The 27,105-nt window shown below is 44.4% G+C and overlaps 2 protein-coding genes across 3 annotated transcripts in view; both read left to right on the top strand.

Annotated features, from left to right (window-relative positions):
• The window catches only part of LOC139468510 (neuronal acetylcholine receptor subunit alpha-2-like), a 100,223-nt gene extending 95,735 nt beyond the window's left edge, over positions 1-4,488 (top strand). For both annotated transcript variants that reach the window (XM_071250505.1, XM_071250504.1), the window contains exon 8: positions 754-4,488. In XM_071250505.1, the coding sequence (XP_071106606.1) occupies positions 754-1,200 (447 nt within the window). In that variant the 3' untranslated portion in view covers positions 1,201-4,488. The remainder of the gene's footprint in view (positions 1-753) is intronic.
• On the top strand, positions 3,012-15,300 carry LOC139467799 (mucin-3A-like). Its single transcript, XM_071249306.1, has 2 exons — positions 3,012-3,381; positions 13,370-15,300. Exons 1-2 carry the CDS (start codon positions 3,012-3,014, stop codon positions 15,298-15,300), a joined length of 2,301 nt encoding a protein of 766 aa, XP_071105407.1.
• Positions 15,301-27,105: the final 11,805 nt, after the last annotated feature.

Here is a 27,105-nt window from a genome sequence, read left to right as displayed (position 1 = left end):
TTGTATGTAATCAGATAGATATGCAGTTTGGTATGCAACCAGATAAATGTGTCCACTAGTGTACAGAAAGATAGTTGTACACAAGTATACAACCACATACTCTAAGATTAGTCCCCGGGAATGCAACTAAATAGAGTGGTCCGCTTTGTGGCCTCAAGTCAGTATCTAGTCGATAATTCTTCGGATCTCTGTCACAAAGACAACCAGATAAGTTACACGATATTCATGTATCCTATAAATTGTACATAGATAGCATTTCTGTTCATATAAACAGTCGCCGTAGATAGAACAAGCATTATCAGTGCCAATCAAACTCGATTCACGTATAAATGTATACAATCATAGTAATTTTCAATCAGTGAACTTTGATTACTACCAGAAAATCCTTGCATGGTTTGTTTTTGTCTGTGAAATGTGCGGGTGGCTGGTTCCACCTTGTAGGGCAGGACATGCTTACCCTTCTAGCGAACACCTGGTGTCATCACCTATTTTCAGTAATCCATTTATATACTTCTCACCGCTATTGTACCTTTTATGCCCAACGGAATCTGTTTCAGCAGATATTCGAGACTGATTATTCTCAGACGTTGACGTTTTATATTGGGGAAGTTACTGTGTTATTGAGACATTACTCTGTCCAAGTACTTATTGATTTCACAATTAAAATCATTTATCCTACTGTAATGCGATAATGTGAAGTTCAGAATTGAACCTGCAACATATCTAATTCCGCTGCTATTTTTCTCTTTGCAGGTTATCTTTAGTTTCTTCGGGAGAATTCTATGCATGGACAATTTAGTGCAGCCGTATTTGGACGCGGCCAAAGCCCGGCGCTTCCAGTCGGCGGACACTCATCCGTTTGTGGGTGTGAACGGTGACAGCACAAACTGGGGCTCGAAGGAGCCTAGCGTCCCCACTGACTTACTCTTACATTCACGACAGTGCTCGAATGACGACGAGTCAGTGCAACAACTGTCCCTAATAGACTATCACCTGTCTGAAGTGATGGAGTTCCTGCGCAGCTACCGGGATCGGCTCGCTGACAAAGACCGCAAGGACAAAATAGGCAAGGAATGGAAGGCAGTGGGGCTGGTCTTCGACAGAATATTTTTCATAATCTACCTAACTACAATAGTTGTATCCATGTGCGTCCTTCTCCCCATCATCACGCTCAGCCATGTCAACAGGGTGGACAAATAATACCCACTGACACACCAAAGTCTATCTCTCACAACCTGAAACTCACACAAACGCCGTCACACTGTCACACAAGCACGGACACACATTCAATCGAAAACACACACACCTGAAAAAGATACACATGCATGCACGCACGCACGAGCGCACACACACAAAAAACCCAAAAAAACCAATCTCATGATGACGCTTCATTGGGTTGCTATTCACACTGAAGCCTTTATTTGGTAACAAAAGATTGTGATTGTCACATGGATTACTTCCAATAGTTTGAAGGTTTAAGATTTACATAAACATATAGTGTGCCCGATGAAACAGCAACACGGATACAACGTTTTGTGTTTCGATGGAGCAGTACAATACGTGTATTAAACCGGAAAGACGGCAAGGTTATTGCCGGAAAGAAACTAGTTATTTGCTGAAAGACTTGTCCCCAAAATACAGTCACGTTGATTCTATACAATTTTTAAATGTTTGAAGGAACAGCGGTGTGCTGAAGATACTCGCTGTCGGACAGCGCGTGTTGTTTGCGCATCATATATGATCACAGCCCATCGTCATCAGCATCCTCATCATAACCATCTACGCTGTCAGGTCTGCATGAACGTCATCGACCGCCTCACTGCTGAGTAACGTTTCTGATCTAGAGCTGCACATTGCAACATCACGTGAACTTTGACCTGTTCCACGTTGTTTACTGTTGAAATTGTGTTGTGAGTACTCGCCTGTTTGTCTTGCCGTCTGTTTTACCTAGACGTCTAGTGGTTGCGCTAGACTAGCGCTGTATGGGGAATAGGAAGGAGACCTGAATTTACCGTTCATCCCACAGGTATGCATGACTATCATGGCTGTCATGTCAGCGACTGTTATCATGGTGACAAAACATTTAAATCACTACCCGTTCCTTAGGACTAGTAAAACTCATTTTAAATGAGAATTATTTAACTATACAAACTGATAATGTATGCCTCAGATAATCTACCCTTCTCAATGCACATCGAATGATTACTGTTTATCTTTCAATCAGTGTCCCTTGACCAGTGTCCCTTGTTTAGCAATGTCCAAGATTGTGGGCAGTCTTTCCGCCGTCTCTTATCACTAGACGTGCGCTCTGCGCAGTAGGCCAGTTCGTAGCTGTAGATACATGTATTCGCTGATGTATCTGTTTGATGTAGGGATAAGATTTACTGTAGAAATACAGTATTCAATTTATTTTTGTACTTCGCTGCTGGCACACTCACAAGCTGTTTTGCTATAGAATGTCTGGCCAACGTTAGCTGTGATACCTTTAGGGAAACATGGAACTATCACATATTGACTTTAAACATAACACTGACTGATTGCTCCCTGTCTCTCCCAAACAGAGACGTGGCACATTGACTATCTCTATTACATGTTCTTTAACTTCATTGTTCTTGTTCAAAAGTATATGTAAAATATATGTTTTGACGGATAAGATAGTTTCCGCTGCAAAATGTTCAGAAATACACATCCAACTAATCCGAATAAGGTGTAAAGGGAAATAGTGCGTCAACTGTGCCCATTCTCTCTCTCTCCCTCCCCCCCCCCCTCCCGTTATGCCGTGCTACCCATTGTAACAGTTGTATCTCCTTGCGTTGACATGCAAGCAAGCCACCATCACGTCTTAACATAATGGACAGTATTGAGAATACTGTGGGCTTGGCCTGTCCGTCTACTGGGTAGAAGTGTCTAGGCGAGACTTGCGCCATGTCCTACTGGGTTGGACCGCTGTCTAGGCGTGACCTGCTCCACGTCCTACTGGGTTGGACCGCTGTCTAAGCGTGACTTGCTCCATGTCCTACTGGTTGGACCGCTGTCTAAGCGTGACTTGCTCCATGTCCTACTGGTTGGACCGCTGTCTAGGCTTGACTTGCTCCATGTCCTACTGGTTGGACCGCTGTCTAGGCGTGACTTGCTCCATGTCCTACTGGTTGGACCGCTGTCTAGGCGTGACTTGCTCCATGTCCTACTGGTTGGACCGCTGTCTAGGCGTGACTTGCTCCATGTCCTACTGGGTTGGACAGCTGTCTAGGGGTGACTTGCTCCATGTCCTACTGGGTTGGACGGCTGTCCAGGGTCCGACTTGCTCCATGTCCTACTTGGTTGGACCGCTGTCTGGGCGTGACATGCTCTATGTCCTACTGGTTGGACCACTGTCCAGGGGTGACTTGCTCCATGTCCTACTGGGTTGGACCGCTGTCTGGGCGTGACATGCTCTATGTCCTACTGGTTGGACCACTGTCCAGGGGTGACTTGCTCCATGTCCTACTGGGTTGGACCGCTGTCCAGGGTCCGACTTGCTCCATGTCCTACTGGGTTGGACAGCTATCTAGGCCCCATGTCCGTCTACTGGTCAGTATCGCTGTCTAGGCATTACTTGCTCCGTATCCTACTGGTGAGTACCGCTGTCTGGGCGTGACTTGCTACACATGCGTCTACTGGGTAGTACTGCTGCTATATCCTGATCTGCTTTATATAATCTACTCACGACGTCAGTTGATGCCAGTTAATCTGTTCACTACAATGGTTGACATGTACGTAGGATGTGCTCCAGCTTTATACAGAGTGTGGAAAATGTACAGTTCCGTATTCCATAGCAATATATATGTCAGCTGAAGTGGTCCCACTGTTGCAGCTTGAGTAGCTTCACTATAGACTAACTGTTGTCCTTTCATACTATTATATCTAGCTGCCAATCACTATGACCTAAGGAACAGCCAAACGTAGACAATATTAGCTTACACACTTCCCAAACGATAACAAAACACTTTGTTCAGATACAGCTAAAGATACGAGGTGGATGGAGTTAAGGTGGGAGATTCACGCATCCCTCATCCAAGGGCAAATGATGCGTGCTTCCACTTCACGTCAAACCTGACGCATACCTGGTTGTCGGTAGAGTGTGTGGGGTTGGTGGGGTGGGTGGGTAAAAATTGTTGATGATGAGTAATGATGGATAATGATGGGTAATGATGGGACTTGGAAGGGGATGTTTGACCTCAACGAAATCTATCCTATGTTAACAGTTGTATTAGTTATAGTATTTCGACGCTGTATTGGTGCGTCAGAGACCACTAACTCGCAGCGCGTCCCTGCAAAGACTACGTGACATGTTCCTGTAAATCAAACAGAACACTGCACTGGCCGCGGACGCCATCCATGTGGCCACTGTAACACACAGGGAGGTCACGGACATACATCGGGTTAAACATAAGATATCACTGTGAATGCATCACAATGTTTTGTATATAAATGCTCGTTTTATACATCTGTGTTGAGTTTTGTTGTGAATTGTCACCAGATGGTAATACAACGTGGTTGTCGAGGCTTGAAGTCGTCAGACATCTGAGACAGCATACCTAATGATCAGTGTATGTGCATATAAACATACATAAGATCACACTTCAAACCAAGACCTCCTTCCAGAAAGAGATCTTAGCGATACGACGTTTGTAACGTGTATACTCACTCCAGCATGGACCTAAGACGGAAGCGAGGCCGGACATCTATGCATGTTAGCTTATTTAAAAAAAACAGTCGAGGAATCTGGCAGTTCAGAACAGTGGCACCTCTTTGTACGTATAATATGTAAGACTGAGTATATATCGTAACACATTCAGCCAGATACATTATTCAATGTAGGCATATACCTTAATATTTGTAACGACTGTACGTACAGGCCGTGATGTATGGGAGACACCTTAACATGTGTAAGTAGACGCCGTATGCTTTGAGGGTAGACTGCTCATGTGTAGGTACTACAGGTACTATACGGAACATGTAGACTAATAGTGTCAGACACCGTATCGTAAACAGGTAGACACCTTAACGTATGTAGGTATACGCCAAACCATCTGTTTGTTTGTTTGTTTGTTTTGTAACGCCGCACTCATCAATATTACAGCTATATGACGGCTGTCTATAAATAATCGTGTCTGGACCAGACAATCCAGTGACTGACGTCATGAGCATCGATATGAGCAACTAGGATACGATGACATGCATCAACCAAGTCCGCGAACCTGACCACCCGATCCCGTTAGTCGCCTCGTACAAGCATAGCCGCCTTTTACTGCAAGCATGGGTTGCTGAAGACCTATTCTACCCCGGATCTTCACGGGTCCCAAACCATATATAGGTAGACACCTTAAGGTATCTATGTAGACTTCCTGAAAGCTGACAGTGTAACACATGTGTAGGTGAACATCGTAACATGTAAGCGGATAGAGACAATAAAAACGACAAAAGCCATGCTTTCCATAATCATATGACATATCTGTGGAAAGAAGAATCTACTCATTCCGACTATAGTGAGTGAGTGAGTTGGGTTTTACGTCGCTTTTAACAGTATTCCAGTTATATCACGGCGTGTCAGCTTAATGTTGGAGGAAAGCCCGAAGTGATGCAGGTGTCAGACGTGTACCACTTCGGTAAAACCCACGAGCACGGATATGGTGCTGTCAAACCTAGAAACATAATCGGGGCGAACCGGGATTCGAACCCACAATCATAGGTTTCTGGCGTTTCTGCACATGTACAGCGAATCGCGGCGCCTTAGACGACTTGGAAAGGAAAGGTGAGAGTATCCTGCACCAAACAGTGGCACCTGTCACAAACACACGCAAAGGCAAGTCAATTGTTCAACTTGGTATAAGGGGCATTTTACATAATGCCACATATGAGGCCAGAAAACATCTTCCAGAACCATGCATCAGCACTATCACTTTTGACTTGACTCTAGTACCTGAAGACATGTTCATTCTTCGTTAAGACTGGATAGGACATACAAATCCGTACAAAGAGAGATATACTGCTGGGTTCAGCACGTGTACCACCAAATCCCTGTTGCAAAAATTAATACAATCAAGAAAGTATTTGAGACAAGTGGAATTAATACAATGTGGATTCTTAAAACCACAAATGATTTGCTGGAATATTTAGCAATCCCGGAAAAGAATCAAGTTCAATCATGTCAAAACATTTGATTTTTCAACATTATTGCTGATCTGTTCCTTTATGCATATGAATCAGAATTTCCGCTCGGATTGGCAAAATCAAAACAAGGAAAATAACTTAAGCTTCAAGTATCATTATCCCTCAATAATGGTTAACAGCGAATACCCGTCCAGGGTCCACTTGCACAAAACGATCTTAGCGCTGAGATGATCGTAACTCCCATACTTTAACATCGGCTTAAGGTAATCTTAACGCTAAGGTGGCCTTGTGCAAATGGGCCAGAGCTATAAATTAAAGAGACCGGTCAAAGTGACTCATCTGTTTCATATTTTAGATCTCTGCATAAAGATTATGTGGGACAAAAGGATATCCACAAGACTGTATGATAATGGTGATGACTTCAACGTTCCAAAAGTCAACTTTCCCTTCATGTCGAGCAATATTTCAGCAGTTCAGCCTTTGGTGTCTACCTTTCTCAACTTTTGAATACATGTTCTTTCTACGACAGATTTCAAACAGCGTATTGCGACTCTTGCTCAACAGTTGTTTGATGAGGGCTACAACATTCAAGACCTCAGTAAAACTTTCAAAACGTTTTATGGTAGACATGAGGAGAACATTTTCAAACTTAACTCATCATGAACGAAATAATGGCCAGTGCTATTCCTTATTGAACTTGTACCAGGTAGGTACACATTGTAACTTCTGTAAGAAAATACTTAATATATAACCTGGGTCTCTAATATTCCAGATAACAGATTTAAAGTATTTACCTCCACATATTACTTGCAAAAAGATGATAGGTACAACTCACACGAGTTAATTTGAGACACAGTACGATAATGTATACACTTAAGACGTGGACACAGTGTGGAGTTATCCGCAAGCTGTAAAGATATATTCCAGTCAGATGAAACACGATCTACAAAGTACATTATGGCTTCCACTGGGACCAGAGATCATAAATATTTCTTTCGTGTTAAAAATGTTGATAATGTTGTGATAATTCATACATGTAAGAGAATTATGGCTACGGGGTAGAGCATAGCAATCTACATGCTTATCTGTATGGACAGCATCATATTTGAGGTCATTCATAAAGTGCTCATTATAAATAAGCTAAGAAGATGTGAAACAGTATGGGATCCAGAAGTATGGCAGTATGATTATAGCTGGGTCTACCGGGCAGGGGAAAATATACACTTGGAAATTGAATTATAAAATTACAAATTTTATCAACAAGTTACTTGGCTGAAAACAGTCACCGATACTCAACTAACTTGAGTTCCAAAACGCAACCATGAAACAGTATCAAATAACACCATCGAATTAGCATTTCCTATTTTTCATTTTTAGCCATAATCAAACATGTACTTCAGGTACTTTGTTTGGTTGGAAAGGCAATTTATTTTTGAAAGAAAGAACACGTTTCGACTGAAACACACCTGCACCACCCCCCCCCCTTTCAACACCACACCCGTCCCTCTCCCCTCCTGTCTACCTTCCCCTCCTGTCTCCCTTCCCCTCCCTTTCCCTCCCTTCTGATTGTCCGTCACACTACTCTCTCCGCGAAGGTGTGCAAATAAACACATGCCTGTATTTCTAGATGTAATTATGTAATCTTTTCACGATCTACTCGTTACGTGTACAGTGCTATATTGGCTATTGTGTGGGTTGCTGGCATTATGTTGTAGATTTCCCCCAGGCTCCCTGCCCTGCCTTGTGTCCTCTGGATGTCTCCATGGTCTGTGGATACACCCGACAAGTGCTGTAGTGGGTTCGACGCACGCTCACGCTTGCTCATACCCTCCCCCATGGGAGCCAAGCCTGCCAGTGAATCATATGGTTGCTTCTCAGTGGTGATGTATTTGGGGCCAGGAGTATGCACCATAGCTGCAGTAAAACTATCGACCTTTTTACCTGGTGGAGGACTGCATCAGCTATACCTCATCGTGGGCCTTGTCACATTGACACAGGAAACCGACTCTCCTGCGAAGACGGTAGCTTTAACGGGGCATAGAGCTGGTCGTGAATACTTTATATGGAACCAGCTCCCACTCCCAAGCATGGAGCCAGTCTCAAATTTAACTCCTGGATCCGGCATCTAGTACCTGGTGTTTCGTGCTGCTACCTGTACCGTGTTTTTCATTTAAACAAAAGCGACCAAACTCACATTTCTGCTCAAAGCAGAGTCCATTGAACGATTCCAACCATAGCATAAGCATATGTTTATGAATCACCATTAAACAGTAAAGACACCAGGTGTTGGCGAAAAGTTGATGGCTGTGAAACTTAACCAGCATTTACGACCAGGGTGCCGTTGTACAAAGCGATCTTAGCGCTAAGGTGATCGTAACTCCCATACCTTAACATAGACTTATGTAGCGCTAGGGTTGTTTTGTACAACGGCACCCAGGTCACCACCTCCTACCTTGTTTGATGCTGACCATTACAACCTAGACTACAATTTCTACCGTGTCCGGAGTCGGTTTTCAGTTATAAAGTTCTGTGCCGTCGTGATCCTTACAAGTATGGAGCCATCGAATCCTTACAAGTTTGGAGCCGTCCCCCCAAAATGAGGGATGATGTGATGGCGACGACCACTGCCAACACGTCGCTAACCGGTCATTAGTACTGTGTACAGAGCAGGTCGTTATTGCCATGTTTGGAGCCGGTCGACTGTAGCGCGTCTGGAGCCGGCCTCCAGTTGTGAGTCTGGAGCCAGCCTCAAGGATTCAATTTCCAGTGCCGCCACGCTCCGGCAGTTCCCAGTGCCACTATTGACTCACTGTTTCGTCCTATTGCAAGCTGAGCCACTCTGCATTATTAAACTATTATGGAAGCACAAACAATGCTTGATTCAAAGTCACACGGTTATGTAGTGGTTATTAATGCTAGTTTGATTTTTGCGGAGCAATTGGAGATGCACATTTAGTCAATATTTGTTTGAGTGGCGCTGGTAGGCTTGACAATACTCGGCCACCTCGAGTGAATCTGGCCTAGCGTGCCAGCTAGGAACCCAGAGCACACTACAAGTTTTAATTAGGAAAAAGTTGTAAATGTAAATGCGAGTTGATTATGGGACAATGCCCGGAGACGTGTTTTGTAGAAGTTTCGCTTTGGATTGACGCCATCAAATAGACTCGTATCTGTTATCAATATTTGTCCAGTGAATATTCAAATGCCTGTAAAATGTGATTTCGATGTACACGTAATAAATATGACTTTATGATGAATATCAATATTTATGATACTATATCATTCAGTAATTGTTTTGTTGAAGTTTGGTTCCGTCGTACCGACATTATCCACATATTAGAGTATACAGAGCTCAGATGAATGCCAAAATGATTGTCAGGGCAAAATGGAAATCGCAGAAAATTGAGATCAAAGACATAACTGTTGGTTTCATTACTGTCAATGTCTGTGTACTCGGCATCGCACATGTCAGTGTTCAAATCATTTTAAGTGTGAGTGTCGAGATGATTGAGACTTGTTGCCCCGTTCCTGATCATTCTCGTGTGTATACAAGCCTTGCGGATATGATATGCAGTTGTTTTTACCGAGGACCTATTCTGAGAACTCTCCGTGACTCAGTGGTTGGGGTAATAGGTGTTGCAGTGTTGCGTAAACAGTCCCGCTCGCCTCCCCATTGCTACCCCCTGCAGAGCCGCTATGCGCATCAACATTCGGGGGGAGGGGGATGATTCTTGAAACTCGGGGCCTTACAAAAACAATCTACAAAGCATCACGAATAGGTTCCCCCACATGATGAGTCCTATAGCTCAAGTGTTACGACACAACTGGTATTCGTACACGCACAGGTCGATCTTGCATCCAAACATAGGAGCTATCGGGATAAGAATGTTCTCATTAGACCTGGGGCGGAAATAACACAACTACAACAGGGCCAGCAGGGGTCATCCGATTGACAGGTGTAGACTATATCCCAGTGGTATTACCACCCTCGTGTAATCCACTCCCATAGTCTCCTCACTCCTCATTCTTCTCCTCTTTACTCTCGTGTGTTTTTTCTGTAGGCAGAAACTCCCAACTTCAAAGCTTATGTGCTCACCATTCACTTGCTCCTTCCTCAAACTCTCTTATGTTATTCTCTCCCATGAGCATCACACTACTGCGATCTTCTCTTCCTTACTCCTCACTCCAACACTACTGCGCTCTTTTCTTCCTTACTCCTCACTCCAACACTACTGCGCTCTTCTCTTCCTTACTCCTCACTCCAACACTACTGCGCTCTTACCCTTACTCCTCACTCCAACACTACTGCGCTCTTCCCCTTACTCCTCACTCCAACACTAGTGCGCTCTTCTCTTCCTTACTTCTCACTCCAACACTACTGCGCTCTTCTCTTCCTTACTTCTCACTCCAACACTACTGCGCTCTTCTCCTCCTTACTCCTCACACCAACACTACTGTACTCTTCTCTTCCTGACTTCTCACTTAAACCATATTGCGCTCTTCTCTTCCTTACTTCTCATTCCAACACTACTGCGTTCTTCTCCTCCTTACTTCTCACTCCAACACTACTGCGCTCTTCCCCTTACTCCTCACTCCAACACTACTGCGCTCTTCTCTTCCTTACTTCTCACTCCAACACTACTGCGTTCTTCTCCTCCTTACTTCTCACTCCAACACTACTGCGCTCTTCCCCTTACTCCTCACTCCAACACTACTGCGCTCTTCTCCTCCTTACTCCTCACTCCAACACTACTGCGCTCTTCTCTTCCTTACTTCACACTCCAACACTACTGCGCTCTTCTCCTCCTTACTCCTCACTCCAACACTACTGCGCTCTTCTCCTCCTTACTTCTCACACCAACACTACTGCGCTCTTCCCCTCCTTACTTCTCACTCCAACACTACTGCGCTCTTCTTCCCCTTACTCCTCACTCCAACACTACTGCGCTCTTCCCTTTACTTCTCACTCCAACACTTCTGTGCTCTTCTCCTCCTTACTCCTCACTCCAACACTACTGCGCTCTTCGCCTCCTTACTCCTCACACCAACACTACTGCGCTCTTCTCCTCCTTACTCCTCACTCCAACACTACTGTGCCTTCTCCTCCTTACTCCTCACTCCAACACTACTGCGCTCTTCCCCTTACTCCTCACTCCAACACTACTGCGCTCTTCTCCTCCTTACTCCTCACTCCAACACTACTGTGCTCTTCTCCTTACTCCTCACACCAACACTACTGCGCTCTTCTCCTCCTTACTCCTCACTCCAACACTACTGTGCTCTTCTCCTCCTTACTCCTCACTCCAACACTACTGCGCTCTTCCCCTTATTCCTCACTCCAACACTACTTCGCTCTTCCCCTTACTCCTCACTCCAACACTACTGTGCTCTTCTCTTCCTTACTTCTCACTCCAACACTTCTGCGCTCTACTTCCCCTTACTCCTCACTCCAACACTACTGTGCTCTTCTCCTCCTTACTCCTCACACCAACACTACTGTGCTCTTCTCCTCCTTACTTCTCACTCCAACACTACTGCGCTCTTCTTCCCCTTACTCCTCACTCCAACACTACTGCGCTCTTCCCCTTACTCCTCACTCCAACACTTCTGTGCTCTTCTCCTCCTTACTCCTCACACCAACACTACTGCGCTCTTCTCCTCCTTACTTCTCACAACAACACTACTGCGCTCTTCTCTTCCTCATTTCTCACTCCAACACTACTGTGCTCTTCTACTACTGAGCTTCTACTGCCTTTACGCCTCTGCAAAGGCAAGTGATTGTTCAGCAGTGATATTTGAAAGAGGAAACTCGTTATTAAAACAGAATAAAAAAGAATAACGAAACATTTCGTCATTCGATTTTCGAACTTCTGGTTGCCAATGGTTCGCCCCCAAACCACTCGATCTTTCAATACTTGAGATGTACACTCTAACCCTTCTCCCAAACCAACAAATCATTTACTGTTCCACTCTACACCCACGATTTCAGTTACGCTACTCGCTGCTGTCTCGATCACTCACTAACCGACACGCTCCAAGCCTTGACAATGGAAACAATACGCTCCCTGTAAAGCCATACCTTTACAAGCTATGCACTCATACGACTCACTCCTGCACAGTCAGCACCTTCAGTAATTGCTTCTACATCACTCACTCCTACACTCACTCCTACATCACCATCTCCTACACCAGTAAAACTTATACAACTCTTACCTACACAACTCACAACTATACCACCCACTCCTACACTACACACTCTAACATCACTCCCTCCCAGACCACTAAATGGTACACCACTCACCCTACCATACCCGTGCTGGTGGGTACCGAAGTGGTAAACGTCTGACATCTGCATCACTTCGGGATTTCTTCCCACATTAAGCCGCGATATAACTGCAATACTGTGAAAAGCGGCGTTAAGCCCAACTCACGTACTCAGTCACACACTCTAACACCACTCACTCCTACACCAGCAAATCCTACATCACTCGTTCCTACATCACTCACTCCTACATCACTCACTCCTACACTAGTCAATCCAACACCAGAACATCCAACACCATTCACTCCTACACCACTCGCTCCTACATCATTCACTCCTACACTACTCACTCCTTAACCACTCAATCCTAAAATACTCACTCCTTAACAACTCATTCCTACACCACTGACTCCAACACCACTCAATCCTACACCCTCACACCTACAGCAGCCACTCCTTCACCACTCACTCCTACACTACCCATTCTTACACTACGCATCTCTACACTAATCATTCCTACACCACTCACTCCTACATCACTCACTCCTACACCACTCACTCCTACACTACACACGCCTACACCACTAAATCCTACATTACTCACTCCAACATCACTCACTTCTACACTACAAACTCCTACACCATTCACTCCTACACTACACACACCTACAGCACCCACTCCTACACCACTCACTCCTGCACTACACACCACTCACTCCTGCACTACAAACTACATACTCCTACACCACCCACTCCTGCACTACACACTACATACTCCTACACCACTCACTCCTACACCACTCACTCCTACACTACACACGCCTACACCACTAAATCCTACATTACTCACTCCAACATCACTCACTCCTAAACTACACACTCCTACAGCACCCACTCCTACACCACTCACTCCTGCACTACACACCACTCACTCCTGCACCCTCACACATACAGCAGCCACTCCTACACCGCTCACTCCTACACTACACACTACACCCTCCTACACCACTCACTCCTATATCAATCACTCCTACACCACTCACTCCTGCACTACAAACTACATACTCCTACACCACCCACTCCTGCACTACACACTACATACTCCTACACCACTCACTCCTACACCACTCACTCCTGTGCCACCCGTTCCTACACCACTCACTCCTACACCACCCATTCCTACACAACTCACCCCTACTCCACCACATCCTACACCACTCACTCCTGCACTACAAACTACATACTCCTACACCACTCACTCCTACACCACTCACTCCTACACCATTCATTCCTACACCACCCCCTCCTACACAACTCACTCCTACACCACCCCCTCCTACACCATTCACTCCTACACAACCCACTCCTGCACTACAAACTACATACTCCTACACCACCCACTCCTACACCATTCATTCCTACACCATTCACTCCTACACAACCCACTTCTGCACCATTCACTCCTACACCACTTACTCCTACACATTCACTTATACACCACACCCTCCTACACCACTCACTCCTACACCATTCACTCTTGCACCACCCACTCCTACACTACACTCAACGACACCACTCACTCCTACGCCACCCACTCCTACACCACTCACTCCTACACCATTTACTCCTACGCCACCCACTCCTACACCACCCGCTCCTACACCACCCACTCCTACACCATTTACTCCTACACCACCCACTCCTACACCACCCACTCCTACACTACCCACTCCTACACCACCCACTCCTACACCATTTACTCCTACACCACCCACTCCTACACCACTCACTCCTACACCATTTACTCCTACACTACCCACTCCTACACCACCCACTCCTACACCATTTACTCCTACACCACCCGCTCCTACACCACCCACTCCTACACTACTCACTCCTACACCACCCACTCCTACACTACCCACTCCTACACTACTCACTCCTACGCCACCCACTCCTACACTACCCACTCCTACACCACCCACTCCTACACCATTCACTCCTACACCACCCGCTCCTACACCACCCACTCCTACACCATTTACTCCTACACCACCCACTCCTACACCACCCACTCCTACACTACCCACTCCTACACCACCCACTCCTACACCATTTACTCCTACACCACCCACTCCTACACCACCCACTCCTACACCACCCACTCCTACACCACCCACTCCTACACTACCCACTCCTACACCACCCACCCCTACACCACCCACTCCTACACCACTCACTCCTACACCACCCACTCCTACACCACCCACTCCTACACTACCCACTCCTACACCATTCACTCCTACACTACCCACTCCTACACCACCCACTCCTACACCACTCACTCCTACACCACCCACCCCTACACCACCCACTCCTACACCACCCACCCCTACACCACCCACTCCTACACTACCCACTGCTACACTACCCACTCCTACACTACCCACTCCTACACCACTCACTCCTACACCATTTACTCCTACACCACCCACTCCTACACTACCCACTCCTACACCATTCACTCCTACACCATTTACTCCTACACCACTCACTCCTACACCATTTACTCCTACACCATTTACTCCTACACCATTCACTCCTACACCACCCACTCCTACACTACACACTCCTACACCACCCACTCCTACACCACCCACTCCTACACCACCCACTCCTACACTACACACACCTACACCACCCACTCCTACACTACCCACTCCTACACTACACACTCCTACACCACTCACTCCTACACCATTTACTCCTACACCACTCACTCCTACACCACTCACTCCTACACCACTCACTCCTACGCCACCCTTTTCCTACACTACACACTCCTACACCACTCACTCCTACACCACTCACTCCTACACTACTAACTCGTTCACCACTCACTTCTGCACCACCATCTCCTTCACCGCCCACCCCTACACCACTCACTTCTACCCTACACACACCTACACCACCCACTCCTATACCATCCAATCCTACACCACTCACTCCTAAACCAATCACTCTTACACTACTCAGTAAGTGCCCCACTCACTCCTACACAACGGAATCCATTGCTACAAACTGCTACACCACTCACTCCTACTCCACTCACTCCTACACTACCCACTCCTACACCACCCACTCCTACACCACTCACCCCTACTCCACCCACTCCTACACCACTCACTCCTACACCACCCACTCCTACACCACTCACCCCTACTCCACCCACTCCTACATCATTCACTCCTACATCATTCACTCCTACTTCATCCAAGCATACATCACTCACTCTTACACCACACAATCCTACACAACGCACTCCTTCACCACAAACTCCTACACCACACGCTCCTAAATCCCTTACTCCTACACCACTCACTCCAACACCATTCACCCCTACACCACTCACTCCAACACCATTCACTCCTACACCACTCACTCCAACACCATTCACTCCTACGCCACTCACTCCTACACTACTCACCCCTACACCACTCACTCCAACACCATTCACTCCTACAACACTCACTCCTGTATCACTAACTCCTACACCACTTACTCCTACACTACACACTCCTACACGACTCACTCCTACACGACTCACTTCTATTCTCCTTACTTTTTCATTTATCGCCCTTAAAACACTCACTCCTACTCTTGGCTCATACTTTAACCTCTGATGTTCTTTGGGCGCTTACCATACATACACACACCTGTAAAAAATACAAACCTGCTAAAATCATTTCCATAATCATAAGGAATATCTGGGGCGGTCAGGTAGCCAAGTAGTTCAAGCGTTCGCTCGTCACGCGGAAGACCCGTGTTCGATTCCCCACATGGAAACAATGTGTGAAGCCCATTTCTGGTGTCCCCCACCGTAACATTGATGTAATATTGCTAAACGTGGCGTAAAATCATATTCACTCACTCACTCACACACTCATAAGGAATATCTACTGAAAGAAAAGTCAACTATACGATTCCGGTTATATCATTAGCATGCGTTTATGAATCATTATATACAGGGATGATACCAAGTCAATTGTTCACTTGAAAAAAAACGGGCACACATGGTACAATAAAAAAAAATGAATTACACTGGACATCATAATGTCACTAGGTGCGTCAAATTAAGAAATGTACACCACATGTCTACCACAAAACCGAGGCCGTGAATGTCGTAAGCTTGATGAAACAGCTTTTGAGTAGGAGTCGTATGACCCTTATACCCTCACTTCTCGCTCCTACAGTATTCACTCCTGCACCTTTCACCCCCTCAACCCTCTCTGCTATACCTCAGGAATCTTTAACACTCGCTTATACACCACTTATTCACAACTTGGGTCCACACTACTCGCTACTAAACACACTTTCACAGAAACATGTACTGCACTCGAATTTATCCCAACAGGTGAATACAGCTGAAATTCAGCCTTTGCTCCCTGACTGCATTGAAGATGTGCAACGGCAGCAGTATACTCTGCAGTAACCAGCCGGGGCATGCCCGCCATGCCACATTCTGCGCGACAACATGATATTCATAAATTATTTTCTGGAATGTTATGTGACAGAGAAGGGATATTACAGCCGACACACGATAGCTGAAGATATTCAGATGAGTACAGTGCAATACCTTCAGTCATGGCAACAGCAACTGTCAGTGGTTCCCACTGTGTCTTTCCATCTTGCTCGATCACAGCACCACGCACCTAGACATTCGTGGCGAGATAATAGAACAGCCGCTGACACTTGGCGACATCTTTCATTCCTGCTTAAAAAACCGCTAACCTACTTGCTTAACCTTGCTGCTTACCGCCCACAAAATCCACATCGCGACAAAGCTATAAGCCAATACTGACATGCTAGAGTGAGTATCTGTGTGGAGTTCTTGAAGAACGGTCCCTGACACAACAGGTAACCTTTCTGTCGGAAATGTACGACCGTTTTAAACACTGCATGCATTAAGTGTGAATTGATAATCGCAAAGAATATATGTGCAGTTGTTTCTCCCGTAATGCGATTTACGAACCACCAGTGACAGATGGTTCACAATTCAGCAATCTGTGTCGGTTGTCCTATTCATCAGTCATTGTTACGGTAACTGATAACATGTCGGAATATGTGAGGTGTCACCCATTCGCAGACACCTAAAGCAAGCCAAACAAGCAGACTGGTGGCATACCAGTGCAGACCATTACGCCAGCAACAATGGAAGGCATGGGTCTGTATAGCTGCACCATCACTCGGCACGATGTCATTATGCTTCAGGTCAATTGAGGGCAATCAGAAAAAGGACGCACTGCATCCAACTGGGACAGAGCTAAAGTCGAAATTGCACGTATGCATTTCTAAAAAGCAAATGAATGATAAACCTTTACATGCCGAATCTGACACTTTGCTACATTCTCACGGAGAAATGTTAACTTTGTAACGTACACCGACTTAGCAGAAGCGGCATCTTGAAGCAAAACGGGCACCATACCGTACACTGAATTATCTTTCCCACATCTATGAAAAGCGTGGGAAGCCGTATCATAAACGTATCACTTGATTCATGAAGCACTGGGGTAGTCCAGTGGTTAAAGTGTCAGTTCGTTACGATCCAGGTTCTATTCCCTAGAAGGTACAATGTGTGAAGTCCATTTATGATTTTCCCCACAGTGATCGATATTGCTGGCATACCTCCGTCAATTACCCCGTAGATCATGCCCTAAGTCCGTATTTCAATTATTATCTTGTCCTTAATCTTATTATATATTTCTACTGACCTTAATTCGTAAAACCGATCACCTCTAGTCCTTAAATAACATCCCTCGTACCACGAACCATCCTTCCCCACCAGCCTGGGAGGCATCCCTATAGACATCCTTCTCTGTAACAGCGTCCTACATCCCCTTGCAACATTCTATACCTCAAGCAATACCACCACATCACCTGAGATGCTTCCCACATCTTCCGAGTCACAGTCCACATCTCAAAAACACAATACCGAAACACCAAAACACAATACCGAAACACCAAACACAAAAACACCTCAAGTCTCCAATACATCAGGCCCCACCAATCAATCTACCCCATCCTCCTCCGTAGCATCTCTCTCATCTCCACAGACTCCTTTCACATCTCCCTAACATCACCCCACATCTCTGTATCAACTTCCAACAACTCCCTAACATCCTCCCAAATGTCCTTAGTATTTTCCAACAAATCCCTACCAGCCTGTAATATCTCCCTAGCATTTTCCCAAATTCCCAAGCAGCCTTGGTATACCCTACCATCTACCCACAATAATTTAACAGCCTGTCACAACTCCACATCTCCATAGCAGCCCCACCACCAAAATATCCTTAGCCACAACCAATTTCTCCTCAGTAACGTCCTTCTTCTCCCAAGCACTCTCCCACATCTCCCTAGCAACATCCTAGCAGCCTTCCACGTCTCCCTAGCAACATCCTAGCAGCCTTCCACATCTCCCTAGCAACATCCTAGCAGTCTCCTATATCTCCCTAGCAACATCCTAGCAGTTTCCTACATCTCCCTAGCAACATCCTAGCAGCCTCCCACGTCTCCCTAGCAACATCCTAGCAGCCTTCCATATTTCCCTCGCAACATCCTAGCAGTTTCCTACATCTCCCTAGCAACATCCTAGCAGCCTTCCACATCTCCCCAATAACATCCTAGCAGCCTTCCACATTTCCCTAGCAACATCTCCTATGTTGTCTCTTAAATCTCCCTGACAATATCTTACATCTCCCTATCTACCTTCCACATCTCCCTAGCAACATGCAAATCCTCCTAGCAGCATCTACAATTCCCTAGCAGCTTCATACATCTCCCAAGAAACATCCGACGTCCCCAAGCAACATTCCCCGTCTACCCAGCAACATCCCGCTGCAACACCGCACGTCCCTGGAAACTTTCCACATCTCCGCAACATCGTCCCACATTTCCCTAGCAACATTCCACGTCTCCCTAGCAATATTCCACATCTCCTAAACATCCTTCCACATCCCAAATGCCGCAATCCGCCTCATTTCCCAGCAGCCTCCAACGTCAAACCATTAACCACCCATCATAACCGCTCTCATTTGCATGCGGCTAATACAAGCAAGTCCCACAAGGTGGAATCTCCAGGAAAAATAACACTAATCAGGATAAAATTGTCTGCTAAAACATCTTTAATTTCCAGAGACACCGGATCCAACATTCTAGCTCATGTTTTATTTGTTTTAAGTTGTTTTCAGACATGTAAGTGTGGAATGTGCGCCAGAGAGACATATGCGGAAGAGATCTGTAAACACAAACGTTAACGTATGTTGCTGATGCTTGCTAATCCTGGCACGAGGAGAAAACAAACTTCAAGTGCATCCCCGAGAGCAACTGAACATACGGCACGGCTAGTCAAAGGGAGATAATCCACGACGTTCTAATACACATTGCCGTTGCCGTTGTTTGAAGGGCTGACATTGAAACTTAATCAGGCAAGCCTTTTAACATTGGACCTTATTGGATATATTGCTGTCAGTTCGCACAGAACTAGAGACAGTCTACTGTGGATCAAATACTATCCCAACAACTATCCCCTCATCATCGGCTGCATGATAGATCGAACTATTTCCACAAGATGGATATCGCGAGATGTTGATTTTTGTTGCTTAACCTTCCGCTCAGCAATGTTACAACCATATCACGATGGTGCGTAAACAATCGAGTCTGGACCATACAATCCAGCTGTGATTTATATTATGAACAATAATCCACGACGTCGGGGTACGATGGCACTCCGTCAACCAAGTCTCCATGATTGACCACCCAATCCCTAAAGTCGCCGCAACGACCAGCATTGGTTGCGGGGGACCAATTCGAATCCAGAATCCCCACTTGTCCGCAAGATGTAAAGAATACGTCGTGGACTATTTTTCTGAAGCTTTCATCTATCGACATGTTGTCTGTCCCAGCTTGTCCATTTTAATCATTTTGGGTAAAATATTTATAATGATCTGCTTTACAGATTCTTTTGTGATGAATTCTATTCGGTAGACTGAAAAACTAGAAAGACTACGGACTTGTTTTGTTATGCTTAAGTGTATGCGAATATGTTGCCATTTGAACAGCGCTGCTAACGCTTGTAGCGTTGATTTACTTTGTGTAACCTATCATCTTGCAGTTTAACACAGTGCACATTATTATTCACTGGTGACTCGTCAGTTTACATTCGGCAGAATAAAATCAATCCACTTTTCATTTTGGGGGGTTGTCGGGATTCGTAAACCAAAATATCTGTCATTTTCATAAATTTAACGTTCATATTTTTCAACCTGGTGTATATTAAGAAAAGTAATTGTTTTGTAACAGTGCAAATTTACCCACATCATGACAGTTAACTTCAAAGTCGCAGTCTAATATATTTCTGGATTGTAAAAAAATGATCCATAAATGAATAAGATGAAAACACGTATTCCAAAGTTTGATGGATAGCGGTGATCCTCACTTGTAAACCTGGCATATTAAAAGTTCACGTGACGTGTCAGAATGGTTGAAGATCTCGGTCGTATAAGCGTACGAGAGAAAATAGATTGGAACTTCCTATCGAGTGTCAGCATCACCGCTCCTGTGGTTTCGATGATGAAGTTGTAAATGTTACTGGGCACTGGCAGACAATTCCACCGACATAAGGCCATTATGGACGAAGGGTCACACCTGGCACTATCTTATTTAGATTTGTTTGGTTGTTCGTTTATTGTTTAACGCCGCACACAGCAATATTCCAGCTATATGACGGGCGGTCTGTAAATAATAGAGTCTGGACCAGACAATCCGGTGATTGGCATCATGATTGGCATCTACGCACTTGGGATACGATGACATGCTTTAACCAAGTCAGCGAGCCTGACCACCCGGTCCCGTAAGTCGCCTCTTACGACAAGCATAGTTGCCTTTTTCGGCAAACATGGGTTGCTGATGACCTATTCTACCCCGGAACTTAACGGATCAGTAAGTCATGTGTGACTGCAGTGGTCATAACACTGTTTTACAAATAGGTGCAAGTAGTTTAATAAAGGATGTGAATAAAACTGTCCTTTTTATTTTCCTTCTTGATTGTTCCTTATTGAAAGTGCGTAATTACTTTCAGCAATAACTTGCCCTAATAGTCATTAAGCTAAATGATTGAAGCTTTTATTTGTTTCACGAAAGGACTGATTTAACAGTCTGTGACATATGCGTTGTCATCATAGTTGGAACATTATGTTTAAGACACTTCCAAAAAGCTGCCTTTAATCGACGTACGTTTCCCAACAGACTGCAGGTCGACATAACCTCCATGTAGTGAGATAATGGCTGGCATCGCCAGTGACAGGAAGCCCATTGCCATCTGTCATATCTGACAAGAACAAGCTGCTTCAAAGGTTCCTTGAAGTCATTGTTATTGGGTGTTAGAAGAATGTACAGCAGTCTCATAGCCAGACATTTTATATCTCTTACCGTAAATATTGCAGTGAGCGGGGCGTGGTGGGTATTGGTATTGGACTACTGCTGTCACAGGGTTGCCTTCTGCGATGTCAACGTCTGCTGCTGTATATACTAACATGGCCAGCTAAATGCTCAGCTCCAATGGGTGCGAATCGTTTTTGTCACGTGCAGCGCAATTGTATCCCGATAATGTACTCGAGCTCCCACCAATACATCGGTGCTGCTGAAGCTGGGTGAAGTATGATATTTACACAGATGCAGCGATTCGGTGGTTCCTTGTACTAGAATGGAAAATGGCATTTGCGCGGACTGTTTATTGCATCGTGAGTTGAGGTAAAAGGGGATTTAGCGTCGTATTCAAGATTATTGCATTGATATGGTACACTTACACGTGTTTGTGTGCATGCGAGCATGTGTGTGTTCATGCGCGCATGTGTGTGTGTGTGTGTGTGTGTGTGTGTGTGTGTGTGTTTGTGTGTGTGTGTGTGTGTGTGTGTGTGTGTGTGTGTGTGTGTGTGTGTGTGTGTGTGTGTGTGTGTGACTGCTTGTACTAGTCTGGACTTATGCCGGGTTTATAGTGCAAGGCCACGGAGATATCATGCCGTATTGTAACATGGATACCCCACTCAGACACAGTATACACTCTCCGAACCGACCAGCCCTTGTTTTGGCGCCTTAATGTCGAGCGCCAGACAGGGCAACAACAAGTACCATATTTTAACTACTTTTATTACGACGAGCCCAGGAATCAAACCAATCTCCGGTTCACTTGCATGTGTGAGGTACTCGAGTATTTGGCTGTGTTCTGAGACAGACAAAAACTCGTGACAATACTTTGCCATTTTATGAATATGGATCTTGCATCTGCTCCTATATTTCCCGATAAAGTACTGCCAAGTGTCCTCTGTGTATTACCTATTATATACTACATTTCCATATGTTTCATTTGGCCAGTTAGACATTGAAATAACACAGGTGTTATAAATACCCATCTTAAAAAACGTTACTACTCTTAATACAGACCAGCGAACACCCTTTGCTAGAAGTCGTCGGGAAAATAGAAACCGACACGAATTATGCCGTCACTTTAAGACATGTCATGTTGGCGGTGTGGAAAATTCATTTGTTTACAGTGAAGGGCAGATGTGTGAAGAATAAATAAACAATTGTACTTTATTTGACACGTCAACTATGAAAGTGATTGACATTGTTTCAATTGATAAATTTACAATTATACTTCCGTGCTAGATGTCTTGTTTATTTTGGCATTTATTTCATAGATAGGTAAATTCAGGACACTTTGATATTGTAGAGATATTTGTTCCATGAAAGAGCTTGTATAATTTGTGCGACTTAGAGGCTTCTTCTCTGTCTTCATCCATATGCTCTATGGGTTATAAGTGACAAAAAACTGTATGACGTCATCTTCAGGTTATAAGATGACATATTACATTCAAATGTAACCTTCTATGTTGCTTTCATGATCTCTATTGAAGTGCAATAGAGAATCATATATCGAATGTCTGGGTCTTGAAACTGAAGCGCCGCTTGATAAAGGGACGCAACTCGGGATATCTAGACTGTCCCTGTGGTCGTGAGCCATTTCGAAGCTACATGCAAATCCATAAAGAAATTCCATAAAAAATAAAGAAATAAAATAGATGACCATTTATGATGGATTGAAGATAATTTATTTCGCGAAAACGCTGCTGCAATATTAGTTTTCCTTATCTGTTGGAAAAAAGAAGAATGGTAGCAACAAAATATTTACTTCAGAAAGTATGATTTATGAGATTTTTTAACCAAATATCTATCATTTGCACATCAATTGTACACGCTGCATGTAGCTGGGTGATATTGGGCAGTACATCGAGGCACATTCGTTATTATTTTGGGTTTACAGCTGAATATAATATCCATTCATAAATGTTGTCAGACTTGAAGCAGCCGCACTGCTGGTGTTTTGTTTCCACAAATCGAGTAAGACTCGTTTATTGTGGGGCTAAAATTGTCCTTTCTTTTCTCTGTCATTTTGTTCACACATTCATCTAAGTGTTGTTTTCAAAGGGTAATACTCAAGCTGACATTTGATTTCTCTTAAAAAAACAATTGAATTTTTTTTTACTTGGGCTCTCTTGATACTTTAACGACAACACCTACACATTAAAAAAAGATCTAACGCAGTGTGTATATTTCATCAACGTTTGCCTCTGCGATCCTTCAGAAGAAAAAAACAACTTTAGAAGAAAAAAATATATGTTTGCAATTTTACGTGCATGATTTAATATATTTAGATCATCGGCAATTTGCTGAGCCAGGCATTTGGAAAAAAACAGTGTTTTTCGTACTTCAACTATCGCGTGGACAAAAGTCAATTGGACCGACATGGATTCCACTCAATTTTGTACGCGTGTGTGTCATGCTTATGGTTGGAAAACAGTGTATATGTAACATCGTGTGTCGTTATAAAGTATGTATGTACCATCGTGTGTCATATTATAGTATGTAGAAATACCATCCAGTGTCATCATATATAGTATGTATGTACCATCTTGTGTAACAATATAGTATATATGTGTACCCTTGTGTGTCATTATATCGTATATATGTACCATTGTGTGTCATTATGTAATATATATCTACCATCTTGTGTAACAATATAGAATATATGTGTACCCTTGTGTGTCATTATATCGTATATATGTACCATCGTGTGTCATAATATAGTATATAAGCACCATGGTGTGTCGTTCAATTGTATATGTACCATCGTGTGCCATTACATAGAATACATCTACCACAGTGTGTCATTATATAGGATATATGTACAATCGTGTTGTCATCATATGGTACATTTGTACCATCGTGTGTCATTATATAGTATACATCTATATTTAACACCGTGTGTCGTTTTACTAGAAAGGACGACAGTGAGACTGCGTCATCAATTTCATATTTAGATCTATGCATAAAGATTCAGAATGACGAAATACTCCCCACAAGACTTATGATAAGAGGGATGACTTCGGCTCCCAAATGGTCAACTTACCCTTAATGTCGAACAATATTCCACCAGCTCCAGCCCTATGTTGCCTACATTTAACAACTATTGAGATACAATCAAGCATGCTCTTTCTTCTAAGGTGTCATGACTTCGTGATGTATGCCATTATTCTGGTTCCTTGGTTCGTCAAAGAAAAACCTCCTGACACAGAAGGGATGTCTCACAAACAAATGACATATATTTCATAACTATGCAGCTCCATGTACTGCATCATCAATGTTAAGTTGGCCATCTACATTCGACATGTAATAACGTTATGATAATATGCAGTAATTCGTTTTACGAGGGACACCCGTTCTAGTTGATTGGTTGGTCAGATGCTGTCTTTGTGCCTCCATCATTGAATCTGTCTCCCTCAATTGTTTATTCCACTTTCGAGTTGTTCCATGCCTACCCATGGGAACCTGTCAAGGAAAATCCCCCAACCAAGGCCAACAAAGCACCTCAGCATCTATCTTAGGCTTCTGGCCCGTCATTTGTCTTCGGTGGTTGTTAAATGCAAGTCAAAGATATGGTCTAACATTGGAAGGTGATATGGAAGGTGTTAAAGATTGTGGCATGAAGGTGGAATTGAAGATATCACAGAATGTGGTATGAAGGTGTCATTGAAGGTATCACAGAAAGTGGCATGAAGGTGGCATGGAAGGTATCACAGAATGCGGCATGAAGGTGGCATTGAAGGTAACATAGAACGTGGCATGAAGGTGGCATGGAATGTGGCATGAAAACGGCATGGAAGGTAACATAGTATGTGGCACGAAGGTGGCATGTCACGTATTACAGAATATGGCATAAAGATGATATGGAAAGTATCACAGAAGGTGGGATTGTAGGCAACGCAGAAGGGCGCATGAAGACGGCATGGAAGGTAACACAGAAGGTGATAAAGATTGTGGCATGAAGATGGCATGGAAGGTATCACAGAATGTGGCATGAAAGTGACATGGAAGGTATCACAAAATGTGGCATGAAGGTGGCATTGTAGATAACGCCTAATGTGGCAGCAAGGTGGCATTTTAGTTAACACAGAATGTGACACGAAGGTGGAATGGAAGGTAACATAGAATGTGGCATAAAGGTGGCATGGAAGGTATCGCAGAATGTGGCATGAAGGTGGTATTGTAGGCAACGCAGAAGGGGCATGAAGACGGCATGGAAGTTAACAAAGAATGTGGCATGAAGGTGACATGGACGGTGATAAAGATTGTGGCATGAAGGTGGCATTGAAGGTATCACAGAATGCGGCACGAAGGTGGCATTGTAGGTAACAGAGAAGGCGGTATAAAGACGGCATGGAAGGTAACAAAGAATGTGGCATGATGGTGACATGGAAGGTGATAAAGATTTTGACATGAGGGTGGCATTGAAGGTACCACAGAATGTGGCATGAAGGTGACATGGAAAGTATGACCGAATGTGGTATGAAGGTAACAAAGATTGTGGCATGAAGGTGGCATGGAAGGTATCACAGAATGTGGCATGAAGGTGACATGGAAGGTATCACAGAATGTAGCATGAAGGTGACATGGAAGGTATCACAGAATGTGGCATGAAGGTGGAATTGAAGGTATCACAGAATGTGGCATGAAGGTGGCATTGAAGGTACCACAGAATGTGGCATGAAGGTGACATGGAAAGTATGACCGAATGTGGTATGAAGGTAACAAAGATTGTGGCATGAAGGTGGCATGGAAGGTATCACAGAAGGTGGCATGAAGGTGGAATTGAAGGTATCACAGAATGTAGCATGAAGGTGACATGGAAGGTATCACAGAATGTAGCATGAAGGTGACATGGAAGGTATCACAGAATGTGGCATGAAGGTGGAATTGAAGGTTACACAGAAGGTGGCATGAAGGTGACATGGAAGGTATCAGAGAATGTGGCATGAAGGTGGAATTGAAGGTTACACAGAAGGTGGCATGAAGATAACTTGGAAGGTATCACAGAATGTGGCACGAATGTGGCATGGAAGGTATCACAGAATGTGGCATGAAGGTGACATGTAGGTGACACAGATTGTGGCATGGGGGTGAAATGGAAATAACACAGAAGGTGTCATTGAAGAGAAATCAGAAGGTGGCACGAAGGTCACATTTAATGTAAAATAGAATGTTGCATTGAAGGTAACGCAGAAGGTGGCATTGAAGGT

Source organism: Haliotis cracherodii, unplaced genomic scaffold, assembly GCF_022045235.1.
Source record: "Haliotis cracherodii isolate W230 unplaced genomic scaffold, xgHalCrac1.p SCAF_2, whole genome shotgun sequence".
NCBI classification, from domain to species: domain Eukaryota; kingdom Metazoa; phylum Mollusca; class Gastropoda; order Lepetellida; family Haliotidae; genus Haliotis; species Haliotis cracherodii.
The sequence above is the reverse complement of the archived record's forward strand: the minus strand, read 5'-3'. Positions and strand labels throughout refer to the sequence as shown.

Coding starts and splice junctions, on each gene's coding strand:
- LOC139467799 (XM_071249306.1), top strand. CDS start 3,012: ATGTCCTACTGGTTGGACCGCTGTCTAAGCGTGACTTGCTCCATGTCC. Junction 3,382..13,369: donor GGTTGGACCACTGTCCAGGG/GTGACTTGCTCC, acceptor TCACACATACAG/CAGCCACTCCTACACCGCTC.